Source organism: Rhinichthys klamathensis, unplaced genomic scaffold (genome assembly GCF_029890125.1).
Source record: "Rhinichthys klamathensis goyatoka isolate OS25496 unplaced genomic scaffold, OSU_Roscu_1.1 h1tg000163l_1, whole genome shotgun sequence".
NCBI classification, from domain to species: Eukaryota; Metazoa; Chordata; class Actinopteri; order Cypriniformes; family Leuciscidae; genus Rhinichthys; species Rhinichthys klamathensis.
The window spans coordinates 111,044-130,495 of NW_026606696.1; the positions used below are offsets into that span (position 1 = coordinate 111,044).

General features: G+C 43.5%; 1 protein-coding gene across 1 annotated transcript; it reads right to left on the reverse strand.

Annotated features, from left to right (window-relative positions):
* Nucleotides 1–626: 626 nt before the first annotated feature.
* adtrp1 (androgen dependent TFPI regulating protein 1) lies at nt 627–18,571 on the reverse strand. The gene is made up of 6 exons (XM_056259069.1): nt 18,401–18,571; nt 14,732–14,881; nt 10,582–10,683; nt 9,591–9,706; nt 7,250–7,410; nt 627–765 (listed from the first exon to the last, which is right to left on the reverse strand). The coding sequence occupies exons 1-6, from the start codon at nt 18,560–18,562 to the stop codon at nt 740–742; spliced, it is 717 nt and encodes a 238-aa protein (XP_056115044.1). The 5' UTR covers nt 18,563–18,571; the 3' UTR covers nt 627–739.
* Between the last annotated feature and the right edge of the window lie 881 nt (nt 18,572–19,452).

A 19,452-nucleotide genomic window follows, 5' to 3' on the forward strand; every position in this document is an offset into this window, starting at 1 on the left:
ATGACAATGACACACTATTCTGATTAATAACATGTCGACAAAACAATTAAAAACATTTTCCGAATGATAGGCCTCAAAGATGATGATGTTTTCAGAAGCATTACTGCAGAGCCACTTCTCTGGATGTGGATGAAATGTGCCAGATTACTTGGGTTGACTTGTTTCCAATAAAGTCCATCATCAAACTCTCGGTCAAGCCGGGAAATCACATTAAGGGCTTCGCTAGCGAGATTACCTGAGTTCACCCAGGATCAGGGGTCATTCGGGAGCCCTCGCCTCATCGATATCCAAACACCTCCTAATGCTTGCGTTAGACGCAACTGCACAATTTGACAAACTACATAGAAAAACTATTTTATATTAATTGGTCACCAGCTCAAGCTTTTTTTGTCCATAAAAAAACAATTATGAATCTGAGAAGGGAAAAGTGCTCGGTACTAGCTGTCCCTTAACCACTGAACAACAGCATTCTGGGATATTATTCACAGGCTTGAAAATTATAAAATAAAGTATATTATTTAAAAACAAAACAGCATTTTAATTTGTGAGTGCAACTGATTTTCATTATCACAAAAAAAATGAATAAAACTATTAGTGTACAGTATGTGTGTATTGATGCGTCTGTATGTTTGCGAGGGCGAATCAAGCCCCTCTTGTAGAACACACGTCAGCTCTTCATTGTTCCCTTTGTTTGGCTGGTATTGAGATCCACATAGTTAACGTGTTTTCCAGTAGACATTTACTTCTTTTTCTTCTTCTGATTCCCTTTTAGAGAAAAACTACTGTCAGTATGGATCATAATAATAACATACACAATCTACCACACTCTGTGATGACAACAAATATAGTTAGCTGGATATTCAGGTTAAAGGAATAGTTAAAAATGTCCTGATTATTTGCTCACCCCAGGCCATCCCGGATGTACATGACCCTTTCTTCACACGAAGACAATTAAGGAAACCATTTCAGGATGTTTCCGCATCTAATGCAAGTGAACGGGGATCACCATAGGCCATTTTCGACGGTCCAAAATCCATATTTAGGAGCTTTAAAGGGCTCCACATGACCTCAGCTGACAAACAAGGGTCTCAGCGAAACAATCAGTCATTTTCTGAATAATAATAATAATAATAATAATAATACACAACTACAAATGTCTGCCTCGGTCCAGCTGTGCGATGCGAGACGGTTGAGTTCACCAGCGTGAGCTTCCCAGCATGCACTACAGCAAGAAGCGCCCGCTGTGTGGAGGAGCAGCACAGTGCAAACGCTCCTGGCTGCATCTTAAAGGGATAGTTCACCCAAAAATGAAAACTAGCCCATGATTAACTGACCCTGAAGTCTTCCTAGGTGTATATGACTTTCTTCTTTCAGACGAACACAACCAGAGTTATATTAAAAAATGTCCTGGCTCTTCCAAGCTTTATAATGGGAGTCAATGGGTATATTCTTTGGAAGTCCATAAATGTGCTTCTCGGCTCGGCTGCTCTTCTCCACTGACTGGTGCGGCTCGGCTGCGCTTCTCCACTGACTGGTGCGGCTCGGCTGCGCTTCTCCACTGACTGGTGCGGCTCGGCTGCGCTTCTCCACTGACTGGTGCGGCTCGGCTGCGCTTCTCCACTGACTGGTGCGGCTCGGCTGCGCTTCTCGACTGACTGGTGCGGCTCGGCTGCTCTTCTCCACTGACTGGTGCGGCTCGGCTGCGCTTCTCCACTGACTGGTGCGGCTCGGCTGCGCTTCTCCACTGACTGGTGTGGCTCGGCTGCTCTTCTCCACTGACTGGTGCGGCTCGGCTGCGCTTCTCCACTGACTGGTGCGGCTCGGCTGCGCTTCTCCACTGACTGGTGCGGCTCGGCTGCGCTTCTCCACTGACTGGTGCGGCTCGGCTGCGCTTCTCCACTGACTGGTGCGGCTCGGCTGCGCTTCTCCACTGACTGGTGTGGCTCGGCTGCTCTTCTCCACTGACTGGTGCGGCTCGGCTGCGCTTCTCGACTGACTGGTGCGGCTCGGCTGCGCTTCTCCACTGACTGGTGTGGCTCGGCTGCTCTTCTCCACTGACTGGTGCGGCTCGGCTGCGCTTCTCCACTGACTGGTGCGGCTCGGCTGCGCTTCTCCACTGACTGGTGCGGCTCGGCTGCGCTTCTCCACTGACTGGTGTGGCTCGGCTGCTCTTCTCCACTGACTGGTGCGGCTCGGCTGCTCTTCTCCACTGACTGGTGCGGCTCGGCTGCTCTTCTCCACTGACTGGTGCGGCTCGGCTGCGCTTCTCCACTGACTGGTGTGGCTCGGCTGCTCTTCTCCACTGACTGGTGTGGCTCGGCTGCTCTTCTCCACTGACTGGTGCGGCTCGGCTGCTCTTCTCCACTGACTGGTGCGGCTCGGCTGCGCTTCTCCACTGACTGGTGTGGCTCGGCTGCTCTTCTCCACTGACTGGTGTGGCTCGGCTGCTCTTCTCCACTGACTGGTGCGGCTCGGCTGCTCGGCTGCTCTTCTCCACTGACTGGTGCGGCTCGGCTACGCTTCTCCACTGACTGGTGCGGCTCGGCTGCGCTTCTCCACTGACTGGTGCGGCTCGGCTGCTCTTCTCCACTGACTGGTGCGGCTCGGCTGCTCTTCTCCACTGACTGGTGCGGCTCGGCTGCTCTTCTCCACTGACTGGTGCGGCTCGGCTGCGCTTCTCCACTGACTGGTGTGGCTCGGCTGCTCTTCTCCACTGACTGGTGCGGCTCGGCTGCGCTTCTCCACTGACTGGTGCGGCTCGGCTGCGCTTCTCCACTGACTGGTGCGGCTCGGCTGCGCTTCTCCACTGACTGGTGCGGCTCGGCTGCGCTTCTCCACTGACTGGTGCGGCTCGGCTGCGCTTCTCCACTGACTGGTGCGGCTCGGCTGCTCTTCTCCACTGACTGGTGCGGCTCGGCTGCGCTTCTCCACTGACTGGTGCGGCTCGGCTGCGCTTCTCGACTGACTGGTGCGGCTCGGCTGCGCTTCTCCACTGACTGGTGCGGCTCGGCTGCGCTTCTCCACTGACTGGTGCGGCTCGGCTGCGCTTCTCCACTGACTGGTGCGGCTCGGCTGCGCTTCTCCACTGACTGGTGCGGCTCGGCTGCGCTTCTCCACTGACTGGTGCGGCTCGGCTGCGCTTCTCCACTGACTGGTGCGGCTCGGCTGCGCTTCTCCACTGACTGGTGCGGCTCGGCTGCGCTTCTCCACTGACTGGTGCGGCTCGGCTGCGCTTCTCCACTGACTGGTGCGGCTCGGCTGCGCTTCTCCACTGACTGGTGCGGCTCGGCTGCGCTTCTCCACTGACTGGTGCGGCTCGGCTGCGCTTCTCCACTGACTGGTGCGGCTCGGCTGCTCTTCTCCACTGACTGGTGCGGCTCGGCTGCTCTTCTCCACTGACTGGAGCGGCTCGGCTGCGCTTCTCCACTGACTGGTGCGGCTCGGCTGCGCTTCTCCACTGACTGGTGCGGCTCGGCTGCGCTTCTCGACTGACTGGTGCGGCTCGGCTGCTCTTCTCCACTGACTGGTGCGGCTCGGCTGCGCTTCTCCACTGACTGGTGCGGCTCGGCTGCGCTTCTCCACTGACTGGTGCGGCTCGGCTGCGCTTCTCCACTGACTGGTGCGGCTCGGCTGCGCTTCTCCACTGACTGGTGCGGCTCGGCTGCGCTTCTCCACTGACTGGTGCGGCTCGGCTGCTCTTCTCCACTGACTGGTGCGGCTCGGCTGCCCTTCTCCACTGACTGGTGCGGCTCGGCTGCGCTTCTCCACTGACTGGTGCGGCTCGGCTGCTCTTCTCCACTGACTGGTGCGGCTCGGCTGCGCTTCTCCACTGACTGGTGCGGCTCGGCTGCGCTTCTCCACTGACTGGTGCGGCTCGGCTGCTCTTCTCCACTGACTGGTGCGGCTCGGCTGCCCTTCTCCACTGACTGGTGCGGCTCGGCTGCGCTTCTCCACTGACTGGTGCGGCTCGGCTGCTCTTCTCCACTGACTGGTGCGGCTCGGCTGCCCTTCTCCACTGACTGGTGCGGCTCGGCTGCGCTTCTCCACTGACTGGTGCGGCTCGGCTGCTCTTCTCCACTGACTGGTGCGGCTCGGCTGCGCTTCTCCACTGACTGGTGTGGCTCGGCTGCGCTTCTCCACTGACTGGTGCGGCTCGGCTGCTCTTCTCCACTGACTGGTGCGGCTCGGCTGCTTCTCCACTGACTGGTGCGGCTCGGCTGCTCTTCTCCACTGACTGGTGCGGCTCGGCTGTGCTTCTCGACTGACTGGTGCGGCTCGGCTGCGCTTCTCGACTGACTGGTGCGGCTCGGCTGCGCTTCTCGACTGACTGGTGCGGCTCGGCTACGCTTCTCCACTGACTGGTGCGGCTCGGCTACGCTTCTCCACTGACTGGTGCGGCTCGGCTGCGCTTCTCCACTGACTGGTGCGGCTCGGCTGCGCTTCTCCACTGACTGGTGCGGCTCGGCTGCGCTTCTCCACTGACTGGTGCGGCTCGCTTTGAATGGCAGCACGCTGCCTCTGTTGAGGTTCCAACTAGTGTTGCTTTCGTCAACGAAAATTATGACTAAATATCGTCGTCAACGAACCTTTATCATGTGACGAAAACGAGACGCAACGTAAATGCTGGTCATGTGACGATGACTATGTATAATGCAATATTGTTGACGAATAAAAACGAGACTAAATGTGGTTTACAAAATAAAAACTATGCTAAAATGTCTCTTCATTTTCGTTGACCAAAACGAGATGAAATGTTATACGTTATTTCGTCTCGTTAACTTGCATTATTATTATGCAGCATTTCTGTTTCGTGTGTCACTTCAGGGGCTGCATCAGATCGCACTGCGCAGACGCAGGCGACTTCACATCCTCAAGCCCCACTCGCGGCATTATTTAGAAGATGCAGCTGCGTGAGTTACGGCTGTTTCACACATACTCCGTGTGTAGTGCTTATGCGGTGCGTGTTGCGGTGTGTATGCAGGAGCAGCACGAGCTATTGTGCTTTCACATGTGCTCCGTTTGCAGTGCGCAACTGATCTACGGCTGTACCACTGAATCACAACCTTTATTCTCTATTTTTTATTTCAAATCAATATTTTTAGCCTACATCAATTATGTCGCGTTGTTGAGGAACTGTGTAGATCTCTGCTCTGCTGTTATGCACGCACCGCTCCTTGCCGGACCGCATCCGCGTGCGGTGTGAGCGCTCTAACCATAGGCTCTATGGGTGCGGGAAGAAATACGCACTGCAACCGGAGTATGTGTGAAACAGGCGTTAGCATAAACGACAACAAACAAAGTTAAGTCTGACACAGAGAAAGGGATTCGTCTTTGGGAGAAAAAGAAGAAATGACATTTGGAAAAACTTTCATTTCATCATGTGTGTAGGCTACTTCTAACATGTTTGGTTGGTAAAATAAAGAAGAATTTTTGTAAATTCAAATCAGAACGTCTTCCGTGTCTGGAATGGAAGTAATCTTGAGTCTATAAGGTAACAATAATATAAGAAGATAACTATAAGAAGATAAGATTGTTTGAAATGGGTTTGGCTAAAAGAAAATTTTGGTTTCGTCTATACCACTAGGTACTAATACTATATTGACTTGGTTAAATAGAATTGCATTACTAAAAAGAGACTAAAATACAATTTTCATTGACTAAAACTAGACTAAAATACAATTTTCATTGACTAAAACTAGACTATGTCTTTCGTCGACTAAAACTAGACTAAAATGTCATCCGTTTTCTTCGACTAAAACTAGACTAGACTAAAAAGAGTATGAACGTGACTAAAACGAATAAAAACTAAAATGACAGCTTGACACAAAGACTAGACTAAAACTCAAATTAAAACAGGCCGCCAAAAACAACACTAGTTCCAATCACACCGTACCGATACTAAACTGTGACGTGAAAACACTACAGATGACTGATTGGTCCGAGGATTTGCAACACGAGACACCAAACCGCTAGATTTAAATAGTCTGCAACAGCCACCGCAGTTTTATTTGTTTGCACAATTTTTATTAAACGACTTAAAATAAAAAAAGAAACTTGAAAAAAGAAATGGCTGGTCAGTAGACGAGGTGCAGACGTTCCTCCCGTTGGTAGCTGAGGAGCGGATCCAGCGAGAGATCAAGCTTTTCAGCAACTTTAACGAGCAATCTCTAAACCCGCCCACTTTGAAGCGGTAGCCTTCTAAACTGCAGTGGAAAAGCGCCGAGTCGTACCTGGCAGTGGACAAGCAAAGCCATAAGGGGCCGTTCACATCTCGCGTCTTTAGCGTGCTCAAGTTCGTTATTTCAAATGTAGGCGCGCTCGTTTTTCCAGGCTCTATGCGAGATGCAAACATCTCAACCTTTCAGAATGCCGCAAGGCGCACCGCATGTCATGTGACAAAAAAACGATCAGCTTCGGCCTTTCCGTGACAACATGGAAATCATAGCTGTACAGGGCGGTTTTTATTTCACATCTCCATAAACATATCTAGTAAAGCTAATGCAAGGGCTAGAAATCAACTAATGCTTTGCTGATACTTCCTCGTCATCATGGAGAGCGCAGTTAGTGGTTGCATAGCAACGACAGACACCACGCGAGCGCTTGAAGGAGACATCACTTTCCACGCGTTTAGCATAGGGAAGTGATATGATGCGCTGCGCTATGAAACCCATTTCTTTAAGGCAAGTTTGTGTGGATCACGTGATTTTTTTTTTCAACAGACAACATTGGTCCAGCACAGAGTCTTTGTTCAAAAAACTTTTTTGTAAAAAAAAACAAAAAAAAAACATGTTATTCGCACACGTCCACCTAAATGCACTTTACAGTTTATTTTCACACGTCTATTTTCAGTCGCAAATGCGAGTGCAATGCTCGCACTGCCTCCATCCGTGAACATGATTCATGACTTCCACACATCTCTGGATGGGAAAGACAACATCTCCCATCGTCCCACTGTCCTTCGTAGCGTCATCAAGCTTCCTCTTTGCTATCGTTTTGAAAATGCGACCTCTGTCGGAGAAAACTTACATATTGTACCTTTAAAGCTTCTTTTAGAAAAAATTCTGGAATGTTTTCCTCTAACCTTGATTTCTTTTTGGTTGAAGAAAGAAAGTCATGTACATCTTGGATAGCTGGGGGCTATTAGTAAATAATCAGGACATTTTAATTTTTGGGTGAACTTTTAAATGGTCCCACGTTAGCGGTGACTGTAAACCGGTCCGATCAGTGTAGCGGCGGGTCGGTCTCTCACCTGTGGAGCTCCACATCGTGCGGCTGAGCTTCTCTCCTAACAGGTAAAGAGGAGCCATGGAGAGGGACGCGCCGCCCAGGAACACACACAGGCCCACGGGACTCAAGTGAGCCATGATGGGGTACACCCAGATCCCTGAGGCGTGGTGCACCCACAACACCCTGATGAGGGACAGAAGCACACGTCAGTGCCGACAGGACACGCGAGGAGAACCAGGGGCTGGTTTCACAAAGCTATTATAGACCAGTCTATAGTGTTAGACAAGTCTAAAATGTGCTCATAGACTAGCCTAATGCAAGTTAGACTGTTTCACAAAAATAGTTAATTTTTACTTAATTTAGACCAAAAAAATTAGACATCTTACCCCCAGGCTAACTTTGGTCTAAGACTCTGTTACCTTGGCAACCGGCAGTAACAATCAGTTACACTACAAACAGCCGAAAGAAAAGGGAAAATGACCGTTACCATATATATTCATCACCATTTCAGTGTTTTTAAGTTTCTCTTGGGGTCCTCCTCCCGTTTTTGGATATTTCCTCTTAAAGGAGTCATAATGTAGTATTAACTTTGATACCCACGCTCTATTATAGTCATTTCATGCCCTTCTAAAAAAGAAAAATTGGAAAAAAATAAACACAGAGCTCGTTTGACCCTTATTTCTGAATGCATTATTGTCTCGCGAGATCTGATGCGAGGTTTTGGCTGTCGTGGACGGTCATTTTAATAATGCAAATGAGGGGCGTGTTGATTGGTGGCAGGAAGGAGGGGGCTTGACACCGCAGGTAACTTCAGCATATCATTACAAAAAGAGATCATGGCGCAAGTTGTTAATGAACCCGACCTGGCCGCGACCTACGGGATTCAACCGTGTTTGAGCCAGACTCTGAACCAGAGCTGGAAACGGAAGAGGAACAACAGTCAATTGAATGACGTCTACATCAACATGTCTCTGAATGGTAAAGACAATTTTTTTGACTGAGACATACATTAACATCAGTAACGAGCTAAAACGTTTTTTTGCTATTTTCTCCCACATAAGTTTAGCTTTAATTTAATGTAGATTACATTAACGGAGATGTAGTCTACTTTATTTTCAGCTTACAGTGGTTATAGAGATTAACGTTTGCTATAATGTGTTGTTTTTGCCTTTTTTGACGTTTTTTTTGACGTTGTGGTTTTTTAGATATTTAATCAATTTCATCTGCAGACATGTAACGTTATGTTTTTCTTTATGTTTATTAATTCTTGACTGTTTTTTAAATTTATCTATCATATAAAAAAATCAATACAATGATATGTTGTCATTGTTATATTATATACGATTATATTAAATAATAGCTGTATCATTTTCTAGTCTGTTTATCACTGAGGGAAAACTTCATAATTGCCAACTTCGCCTGATATTGCCCCAAATTTGTAAAAGATTCTTTTGTGAAATGTTTAGCGCAGACACCTAACGTTGAGCAAGTTGGAGATGGTTGTTGGAACAGCGTCATTAAAAATAAATTTCATCCACTTGTAGTTTGGTCAGTTTTGGGTAAAGAAAAAACATTAGAATGTGGATTATGACAGTCAACCACAGAGCAACTCACGTGTGCACTACGTTTCTGCATCTTTCTTGACTGAATATGATGGGGAGAGGGGCAGGGCGGGCCTCCTCTGCGGTGTCCATATATGGTATATCCGGCCCCGTCTTGACGTCAAGTCGGGGGAGAAATTGAAATCTCGTATTTGAGTGCGCGTGCACGTTGGCTAGTTTAAGAACCCTGGGGTAAACAAACGCTTCACTTTTGAATATCGGCATCCCGGCCAATGTATAATCGTTAGTCAATCATAACATACATTGATTATCATGGAAAAGTGAAAATTGCACATTATGACTCCTTTAAATATTTATTTTTTGGCATCTTGTACAATGTTTTTGTATCTTTTCTGTACGTCTTTAACGCTCCGCTCAGCGGTCGGATTAACGCTGTTAACTGTTGAGCAATCTTTGTCCAAATTAAACATTTCCGCGTTACTACATTCTCCGCTAAATTTCCCAAGTAAAATTTCCTTGTAACTGTTACACTCCTCCAACAAACACATAACTCCCGCTGGGGTAAACTGCACTGAGCGGTTGAATGCGCTTACTCGATCCGCCATGTTTTTTGTTTTGAAAAGTCTTATTTTACCCAGAATGCATTGCAGTCCTACTTCAGATAGTCAGAGTCTTCAGTGCTTCGTGCAACGGTCTGATTTAGATGTCTATCTGAAGTCTGACTATCTACGCCATAGTCAAAGTCTGTCTTTGTGAAACCGGCCCCAGTGTGTGTGAGCGATGCAGGCAGAGCGGGTTTACCATGACAAATACAGGACAGAAAACAGAGCCAGCGCAGCAATCCCTTTAGTGCGACTGGGATACGTGTGATTCTGCAGGAACATCTGGAGCAGCAGCAAAGGCATGATCACCGTGTGCTGGAGGACACAGATCAGGAGAACACATATCAGCATCTGCTATTCATCACTTCAATGAGCTCACTGTTACAGTGCTTAAATTATTACAGTGTTTAAATTAATACATTTTTAGCTAACTGTGATTTGTATATGTACATTTCTGAAATACTTAGAGTCACCTCTGATAACAGATCACTCTAAATTGTAATGTGGATTAATGCATTTCCTAAAGCTGCTTTGAAACGATGTGTATTGAGAAAAGCGCTATACAAATAAATGTAATTATTTGAATTACAACGCAATTGAATTGAATGTCCAGACGTCATTAACTGAGCTCTAGATGAAGGCTGTGTGTTCAGTGTGTGTACAACACACCCCTAATCAAGGGTCAGTAGAGTCACCTCAATAGAGTGCCGAAGTTACGACATCACTCTGTAGGCCAAAACGCGGAAGTGAGTTAGCATTTTAGCACCCCCGGTTCCCTCGCTCTAAACTCTATGGGATTTTTGAATGGTTTTTTTTCTAAATCGCCTGAAATAAGGTCTGTGGTCAACAAAGCCTCTAAATATTTTCACGTTTACACCACTGACATAGAACACACAGTTATAACTTGCTTGTGTTTTTTTTAAACTTTATTGTGTCTGCTTGTGTTTATTAAAAACTTTATATAGGCTTCAAAATGTATACATTTTGGATTAACTTGTAAAGATTATCTTGATAGACAAAACGTGTAAGGGTCCCAACTCTTTGTTAAACACAGATCTTATTTTTTGCGATTTTCCAAAAGTCTATGGGGAAAATGCATAGCTTTTCGATCGAGGGAACCCATGCGCCGCTAGCTTCCGAGTTGTCCTACAAAGTGACGTCATCACTTCGGCACTCTATAATCTTCTCACCATTGCATGGTTCAGCCAGATGGGAATGATCTCATCTAACATTTTGGGATACACCAGCTCTCGGTCGTACGTGTAGAGACTCCAGAACGAAGCAAACACAAACTGCAGGAAGATCAACACACTCAGTTCACATTAGTAGCTGACCAATTCAGGTTTTAAACAGTAACGACATATAATATAAGTGATACAAATGAGAGAACACAAGACGATTGAGATAAATTATAAAAAATAATGATAAAAAAAAAAATGCATTGAAGCAACAATTACTATTGTACGGTGCCCCCCTAGTCCGACTTTGTCAAAAAAAATTATTATAACTATCTCGTGGCCTCAAGATAGTAACTCTATCTTGAGGCCACGAGTTACTATCTTGAGGCCACGAGATAGTTATAATAAATTTTTGTTGACAAAGTGGGACTAGGGGGGCTCCGTACTATTGTTATTTTAAGAGCTCATATTGATGCTTATATTGAGACGGCATGAAATATTTGTAATATGCATGAAATACTGTTTTTTTTTTTTAAATACATTGAACTGGACTATTGGTAAAAAAAACTGCAATGGTGCCCACCCAGTCTAAGATACACTCTCCTGTACATTCGAATACATCTGAACCTAAAAACAACATCCATGTTTAGTGTCATCATTCACATACTATAGAGACACTTACGAGATTACACACACTGGGAAATAATATAAAACTTTCAAAATTCTTTTAAACACCCAGTTAATGTTTTTATCATTATATTTTAATATTATCAGTATGTATTTGGTCTTTCCAAAAACCCAGGGACATCATTTGCACATCTAGTCATGCTCGAATGTCTCTGCATTATTTTACATAATTGAATAAATGAGCCAAACATTTAAAATGTAATTTACTGAAAGGAATAGCCTGGATACTCTCTTCCACAGAGAGATACTCTCTACTCTCTGCTCTGATTATCATCAATGTTGAAAACAGTTCTGTACAATTTTTATTTCAGGATTATTTGATGAATAGAAAGAACAACATTTATCTCAAATAGAAAGCTTTTGTAACATTAAACACTACCGTTTAAAAGTTTGGGGTCAGTAAGAATATTTATTTAGAATATTAATCAACACTTTTATTCATCAAGGATGCATTAAGTTGATCAAAATTTACAGTAAAACATTTATAATGTTACAAAACATTCTATTTCAGAGAAATGCTGTTCTTTTGAACTTTCTATTCATCAAAAAACTGTTTTCAGCTGATAATATTAATGAATGTGTCTTGATCATCAGATCCTCATATTAGAGTGATTTCTGAAGGATCATGTGACTCTGGAGACTGGAGTAATGATGCTGAAACTCAGCTTTGACCACAGGAATAAATTACACTTTACTGTATATTCACTTAGAAAACAGATATTATGAATGGTCAATATTTAAAAATATTACTGTTTTTTTAAATAAAATAAATGCAGCTTTAGTGAGCAGAAATTACTTTTAAAAACATAAAAAATCTTCCCGATTTTTAAACTGTTGAACCCAGTATGTGTGTGTTAAACTGGGCCTGTACTGGTGTTAACGTGTGTGTGTTATACTGGGCCTGTACTGGTGTTAACGTGTGTGTGTGTGTGTGTTAAACTGGGCCTGTACTGGTGTTAACGTGTGTGTGTGTGACTGTGTGTGTGTGTGTGTGTGTGTGTGTTAAACTGGGCCTGTACTGGTGTTAACGTGTGTGTGTGTGTGTGTGACTGTGTGTGTGTGTGTGTGTGTGTGTGTGTGTGTTAAACTGGGCCTGTACTGGTGTTAACGTGTGTGTGTGTGTGTGTGTGTGTGTTAAACTGGGCCTGTACTGGTGTTAACGTATGTGTGTGTTAAACTGGGCCTGTACTGGTGTTAACGTATGTGTGTGTGTGTGTGACTGTGTGTGTGTGTGTGTGTGTGTTAAACTGGGCCTGTACTGGTGTTAACGTGTGTGTGTGTGTGTGTGTGTGTGTTAAACTGGGCCTGTACTGGTGTTAACGTGTGTGTGTGTGTGTGTGTGTGACTGTGTGTGTGTGTGTGTGTGTGTGTGTGTGTGTGTGTGTGTGTGTGTGTTAAACTGGGCCTGTACTGGTGTTAACGTGTGTGTGTGTGTGTGTGTGTTAAACTGGGCCTGTACTGGTGTTAACGTATGTGTGTGTTAAACTGGGCCTGTACTGGTGTTAACGTATGTGTGTGTGTGTGTGTTAAACTGGGCCTGTACTGGTGTTAACGTATGTGTGTGTGTTAAACTGGGCCTGTACTGGTGTTAACGTATGTGTGTGTGTGTGTGTGTGTGTGTGTGTTAAACTGGGCCTGTACTGGTGTTAACGTATGTGTGTGTTAAACTGGGCCTGTACTGGTGTTAACGTATGTGTGTGTGTGTGTGTGTGTGTGTTAAACTGGGCCTGTACTGGTGTTAACGTATGTGTGTGTGTGTGTTAAACTGGGCCTGTACTGGTGTTAACGTATGTGTGTGTGTGTTAAACTGGGCCTGTACTGGTGTTAACGTATGTGTGTGTGTGTTAAACTGGGCCTGTACTGGTGTTAACGTATGTGTGTGTGTGTGTGTGTGTGTGTGTGTGTGTGTTAAACTGGGCCTGTACTGGTGTTAACGTATGTGTGTGTGTGTTAAACTGGGCCTGTACTGGTGTTAACGTATGTGTGTGTGTGTTAAACTGGGCCTGTACTGGTGTTAACGTATGTGTGTGTTAAACTGGGCCTGTACTGGTGTTAACGTTTGTGTGTGTGTGTTAAACTGGGCCTGTACTGGTGTTAACGTGTGTGTGTGTGTTAAACTGGGCCTGTACTGGTGTTAACGTATGTGTGTGTGTGTTAAACTGGGCCTGTACTGGTGTTAACGTGTGTGTGTGTGTTAAACTGGGCCTGTACTGGTGTTAACGTGTGTGTGTGTGACTGTGTGTGTGTGTGTTAAACTGGGCCTGTACTGGTGTTAACGTGTGTGTGTGTTAAACTGGGCCTGTACTGGTGTTAACGTATGTGTGTGTTAAACTGGGCCTGTACTGGTGTTAACGTATGTGTGTGTGTGTTAAACTGGGCCTGTACTGGTGTTAACGTGTGTGTGTGTGTGTGTGTGTGTGTTAAACTGGGCCTGTACTGGTGTTAACGTATGTGTGTGTGTGTTAAACTGGGCCTGTACTGGTGTTAACGTGTGTGTGTGTGTGTGTGTGTGTGTGTGTGTTAAACTGGGCCTGTACTGGTGTTAACGTGTGTGTGTGTGACTGTGTGTGTGTGTGTTAAACTGGGCCTGTACTGGTGTTAACGTGTGTGTGTGTGTGTGTTAAACTGGGCCTGTACTGGTGTTAACGTATGTGTGTGTTAAACTGGGCCTGTACTGGTGTTAACGTATGTGTGTGTGTGTTAAACTGGGCCTGTACTGGTGTTAACGTATGTGTGTGTTTTAAACTGGGCCTGTACTGGTGTTAACGTATGTGTGTGTGTGTTAAACTGGGCCTGTACTGGTGTTAACGTATGTGTGTGTGTTAAACTGGGCCTGTACTGGTGTTAACGTATGTGTGTGTGTTAAACTGGGCCTGTACTGGTGTTAACGTATGTGTGTGTGTTAAACTGGGCCTGTACTGGTGTTAACGTGTGTGTGTGTGTGTTAAACTGGGCCTGTACTGGTGTTAACGTATGTGTGTGTTAAACTGGGCCTGTACTGGTGTTAACGTATGTGTGTGTGTGTTAAACTGGGCCTGTACTGGTGTTAACGTGTGTGTGTGTGTGTTAAACTGAGCCTGTACTGGTGTTAACGTATGTGTGTGTTAAACTGGGCCTGTACTGGTGTTAACGTATGTGTGTGTGTGTTAAACTGGGCCTGTACTGGTGTTAACGTATGTGTGTGTGTGTGTGTGTGTTAAACTGGGCCTGTACTGGTGTTAACGTGTGTGTGTGTGTGTTAAACTGGGCCTGTACTGGTGTTAACGTATGTGTGTGTGTGTGTTAAACTGGGCCTGTACTGGTGTTAACGTGTGTGTGTGTGTTAAACTGGGCCTGTACTGGTGTTAACGTGTGTGTGTGTGTTAAACTGGGCCTGTACTGGTGTTAACGTATGTGTGTGTGTGTTAAACTGGGCCTGTACTGGTGTTAACGTGTGTGTGTGTGTGTGTTAAACTGGGCCTGTACTGGTACTCACAGTGCCGACGGGGAAGGCCAGCGCAGTGAAGTAGAAGTCTCTGGCTTTACTGAGGCTCAGAGGAGTCCCGCTGCGAGTGTGTTTCACCGGCACCAGCATGTGCGTCACGTCCACCAACACACACCATCCAAAAAACACCGCCTGCAGCACCTGACACAAACACAACACACACACACACACGTGAGTCATGTGACATGAACACAGTAAAGGTAATTTAACGTTTGACATTCGGTTTGATACCGATTAAACTCTACGTATTTCATGTTTTCAGCACAAACCAGCTCAGATACACATATACAAACACCCTTTGCACGGCGCAAGGCTTAACTTCAAGAAATAAAATATATATTAATTAGGCTAGCACTATAAATCAATTACACAATTTAACATTGAATCAAACTAATAGTAACATGTTCAGAATAATATCCCTTTTATTGCAGAAGGCTTGTTTTTCAGATAATTAATCTGGTGTTTTTTATATACAGTACTGAGCCCATTTTAATCCATTAACACCATAATAAAAAATGCCAGACTAATAATCTGAAAAATGTACAGTTGGTTTACATCCATTACAATCCATTAAACTATAACACCGTTTGACCTACAGCCTGTAGGTCAAACGGTGTTGTAGTTTAATGGATTCACACAGTATTGCAGTATTTGAAAAGTTGCAAAACATGAAATGCCACTTCCAAAAACAATAAAAGTGACATTTGTCTGAACATTTTACTATAAGTTTGATGATATAATCATACAGCTAAATTGTTTAATCGATTTAAAGGTCTAATATATACATGTTTTTTTTTTTTTTTTAATTAAGCCATGCGCTATGCAAAGGGCGTTTGTGTTTTATTAAAGGTGACCTATAATTCAAAATTGAATTTACCTTGGTATAGTCAAATAACAAGAGTTCAGTGCATGGACATGACATAGAGTGAATCTCAAACTGGACTGTTTTCGCGTTCTCATTTAATTCACGTTTATGAAAAACACCCCTGAAAAACGGTCGGTTCTCCACACAATACCGACTGTGACGCAATAGTCGGGATCATTAATATGTACGCCTCCAAATATTTGCATAATGCCAGCCCTCAATGCCAGGCGGAACTGCGCAGCCGAAGCATGGCAGTGCTCAGTGTGGATGTACACATGAACACAAAAGTATCTTTTAGTTCCTTCATCTGAGCCTCTGAAGAAACAATGGGTTAATTTTATTTTCTCTGGAAATTTCCAAACATTTCACCGACTGTTTCCTCAACTTGGGCCAATACAGAGCTGGCCTCGGATCAAGCTACCAAGCAACACTTTCTGATGTGTAATTGTTCAAGTTCAGACAGGTAATCTTTCTCTCAAAATCGTTCAATACTGTTTATGCATCAGTAAGTCAAGCCAGTGACTAAAATATCAGCTTCACATCGTTTCTTTTAGTAGGATGAAAATAATCGTATTTAAATTGTGAACAAATTATATACAGAAAGCGATCAAAGAACAATCTTTCCACACAGCGCGAGTTTATCTGGACACTTGCCAAACTCGTTATGAAATCAATGACGCACGTTACTGCACAACGAAGCTCTTACTGTATTTACATCATCGTGTTTGCATTGGTGAAAGCAGAGAGAGTGCAGAAACTGCTTTGCAATGATAAGATCTTCATTCTCGCGATCAACACACTGTCATCTGCTCAATGCTCATCGAGGCAACATTTTATGTGATGGGAATAGATCTAAATACTTTAAAAACATCTCACGATTCAATAATCTCAATAGCTGTTATCGTAAAAACGTATAATAGCAGTAGTAAAAGTATTCGGTACGGGAGAGAGTTTCTATGGCAAGCCGTTTTAGCTTTAATTGTACCCAGCCTTACTCGTCGTAATTACATTTTTACTAGTAATAATTCAATTAGAGAGCTCTACAATTCAATTATTACTAGTAACAATTATAATTAGAGAGCTCTCTAATTCAGTTGTTACTAGTAAGAATGCAATTACAGAGCTCTCTAATTGAATTTTTACTAGTAAAAAAACGAATTAAAGATATGTATAATTGGAGAGCTCTGTAATTGAATTAGAGAGCTCTGCAATTGCATTCTTACTAGTAACAACTGAATTAGAGAGCTCTCTAATTATAATTGTTACTAGTAATAATTGGATTAGAGAGCTCTCTAATTGGAATTCTTACTAGTAATAATTCAATTAGAGAGCTCTACAATTGCATTCTTACTAGTAACAATTGAAATAGAGAGCTCTCTAATTGAATTAAAGAGCTCTGCAATTGAGTTGTTACTAGTAAGAATTGAATTAGAGAGCTCTCTAATTGAATTGTTACTAGTAAGAATGCAATTAGAGAGCTCTATAATTCAATTACAGAGCTCTTTAACTGTAATTGTTACTAGTAACAATTCAATTAGAGAGCTCTACAATTAAATTGTTACTGGTAAGAATTGAATTAGAGAGCTCTCTAATTGTAATTGTTACTAGTCATAATTGGATTAGAGAGCTCTCTAATGGAATTGTTACTAGTAACAATTGAATTAGAGAGCTCTCTAATGGTAATTCTTACTAGTAACAATTCAATTGTAGAGCTCTCTAATTGTAATTCTTACTAGTAACAATTCAATTAAAGAGCTCTGTAATTAAAAATGAATGGAAGTCAATGGAGACATATGACTAGTAAAAATTCATTTGTAGAGCTCTCTAATTGGAATTGTTACTAGTAAGAATTGAATTAGAGAGCTCTGCAATTGTAATTGTTACTAGTAATAGCTGAATTAGAGAGCTCTCTAATTGTATTTTCACTAGTAAGAATTGAATTAGAGAGCTCTCTAATTGTAATTGCTACTAGTAAGAATTGAATTGTAGAGCTCTCTAATTGAATTAAAGAGCTCTGCAATTGCATTCTTACTAGTAAGAACTGAATTAGAGAGCTCTCTAAATCAGTTTTTACTAGTAATAATTGCATTAAAGAGCTCTCCTAATGTAATTCTTACTAGTAAAAACTGATTTAGAGAGCTCTCTAATTTAATTCTTACTAGTAAGAATGCAATTGCAGAGCTCTTTAATTCAATTAAAGAGCTCTGCAATTACATTCTTACTAGTAAGAATCGAATTAGAGAGCTCTCTAATCGCAATTGTTACTAGTAAGAATTGAATTAGAGAGCTCTCTAATTGTAATTGCTACTAGTACGAATTGAATTGTAAAGTTCTCTAATTAAATTTTTACTAGTAAAAATGAAATTACAACAAGTAAGGCTGGGTACAATTTAAGCTAAAACGGCTTGCCATAGAGTTTCACATGTAATGCGTAGCTATTTCATATGCAAGCATGTCAGCCAATCACAGCAGTGGCCGCGGTTACACTGAATCCCACAGCAGACACGCCCCTTCAAACAGAGTGTTCCAATCAGAGGCTAAAAGCAGGCTAGGAAAAATGCCTTTTATTTCTAAATTATGATTATTTTTTATCTAAAAAACATACTAACATTATAAGGGTAACCCAGGAAACATTATAAAAAATAAACATTCTAGGGCACCTTTAATGTATATCTGAGTTGTTTGAGTTGAATGGCTTTGAACCCGAATGTCAAACGCTAGCCTGACGTCACCGGTGTGTCATAATAACGGACGGCGGAGGCAAAGGTGGAGTGAGTGTGAAGAACTGCTCCTACCAGATTAATGAAGGTCAGATACTTCCAGCGGCCTCCGTATGAACGCACGCCGGGGTGTCTGTCTGAGGTCTGCAGGGTGCAGTTACTCCAGATAGTGAATATATACCAGCTGAACACGAGCAGGTGCAGCAGCAGACACATCTTCAGCCCGGCGGCGGCCATGAGTCCTCTTCCTCTTCTTCGGATTGTAATGGCAGCTCGCGGCCTGAATGTTGCACTACTGCCACCTGGAGTTAGTTAGTTTGCAGTTACCGTCTATTCCGCTTCGTCCGACCGCTCCTCCTGCACTCCAGTCCAGTATGATCAATACTCCACAAACTGTTATTCCTCATTATTACTGTAATAGACTAATGTGTGTGTGTTTGCAGACACCGATGACGTGTATTGTGGGCGGAGTCCACCAGTTCTGCAGTGGCACTCTATGAAAGACGCGTAATAAAACAATAATAAGGTCATCTCGAGTGCATTTCTCACAATTTTGACTTTTATCTCGCATTTGAGTTTATATGTCAAGATTCTACGAAGAAATATCAGTCCAGCCACAGCTGTCATGTGTTTATCTGCACAGGGCGACAGCACTCATATGAAGACCATCTTTTATATTCTGACATGTAAAGGTACAGCAAGAGTTGTTTTCCTTGCTTTTAAGTTTTTTTGCATGTAAAACCAAAGAATATTGGATCGACTGAAAAGTTACAAATATGAACAAATTCAGTATAATTGTATAAAACACCACCCTTTCTGATCAACTGTTTAACCCAAATAACTCCTTTTTTAAAACCAGTTCTTAAAAAAATATTGATTAGTTTCTCACCTGTATGTCTCTATTATTCCTACATTTATGGGGGAAATTATGACTATACATTATGTTATGTCCATGAAAGTAATGTGTAATGACTATTTTGTTAATATCATAATCACATTTCAGTATGAACTCTATACCACCTACTTTTTGAAATATAAAGTTATAGCATGTACTTTAAAAATTTTAAATAATTTTTGAGCCATTTTATTTTGAATATCATGTTAGAGATCTTAAAATCCCAAACATT

Bases quoted from the DNA above. Each gene is read 5' to 3' on its own strand.
- adtrp1 (XM_056259069.1), bottom strand. From the start codon at position 18,562: ATGGCCGCCGCCGGGCTGAAGATGTGTCTGCTGCTGCACCTGCTCGTG. The intron at 10,684-14,731 runs GTGAGTACCAGT...ATCTTCCTGCAG, and splicing joins TGGCCTTCCCCGTCGGCACT to TTTGTGTTTGCTTCGTTCTG. The intron at 766-7,249 runs GTGAGAGACCGA...TTTCTCTAAAAG, and splicing joins CACGATGTGGAGCTCCACAG to GGAATCAGAAGAAGAAAAAG.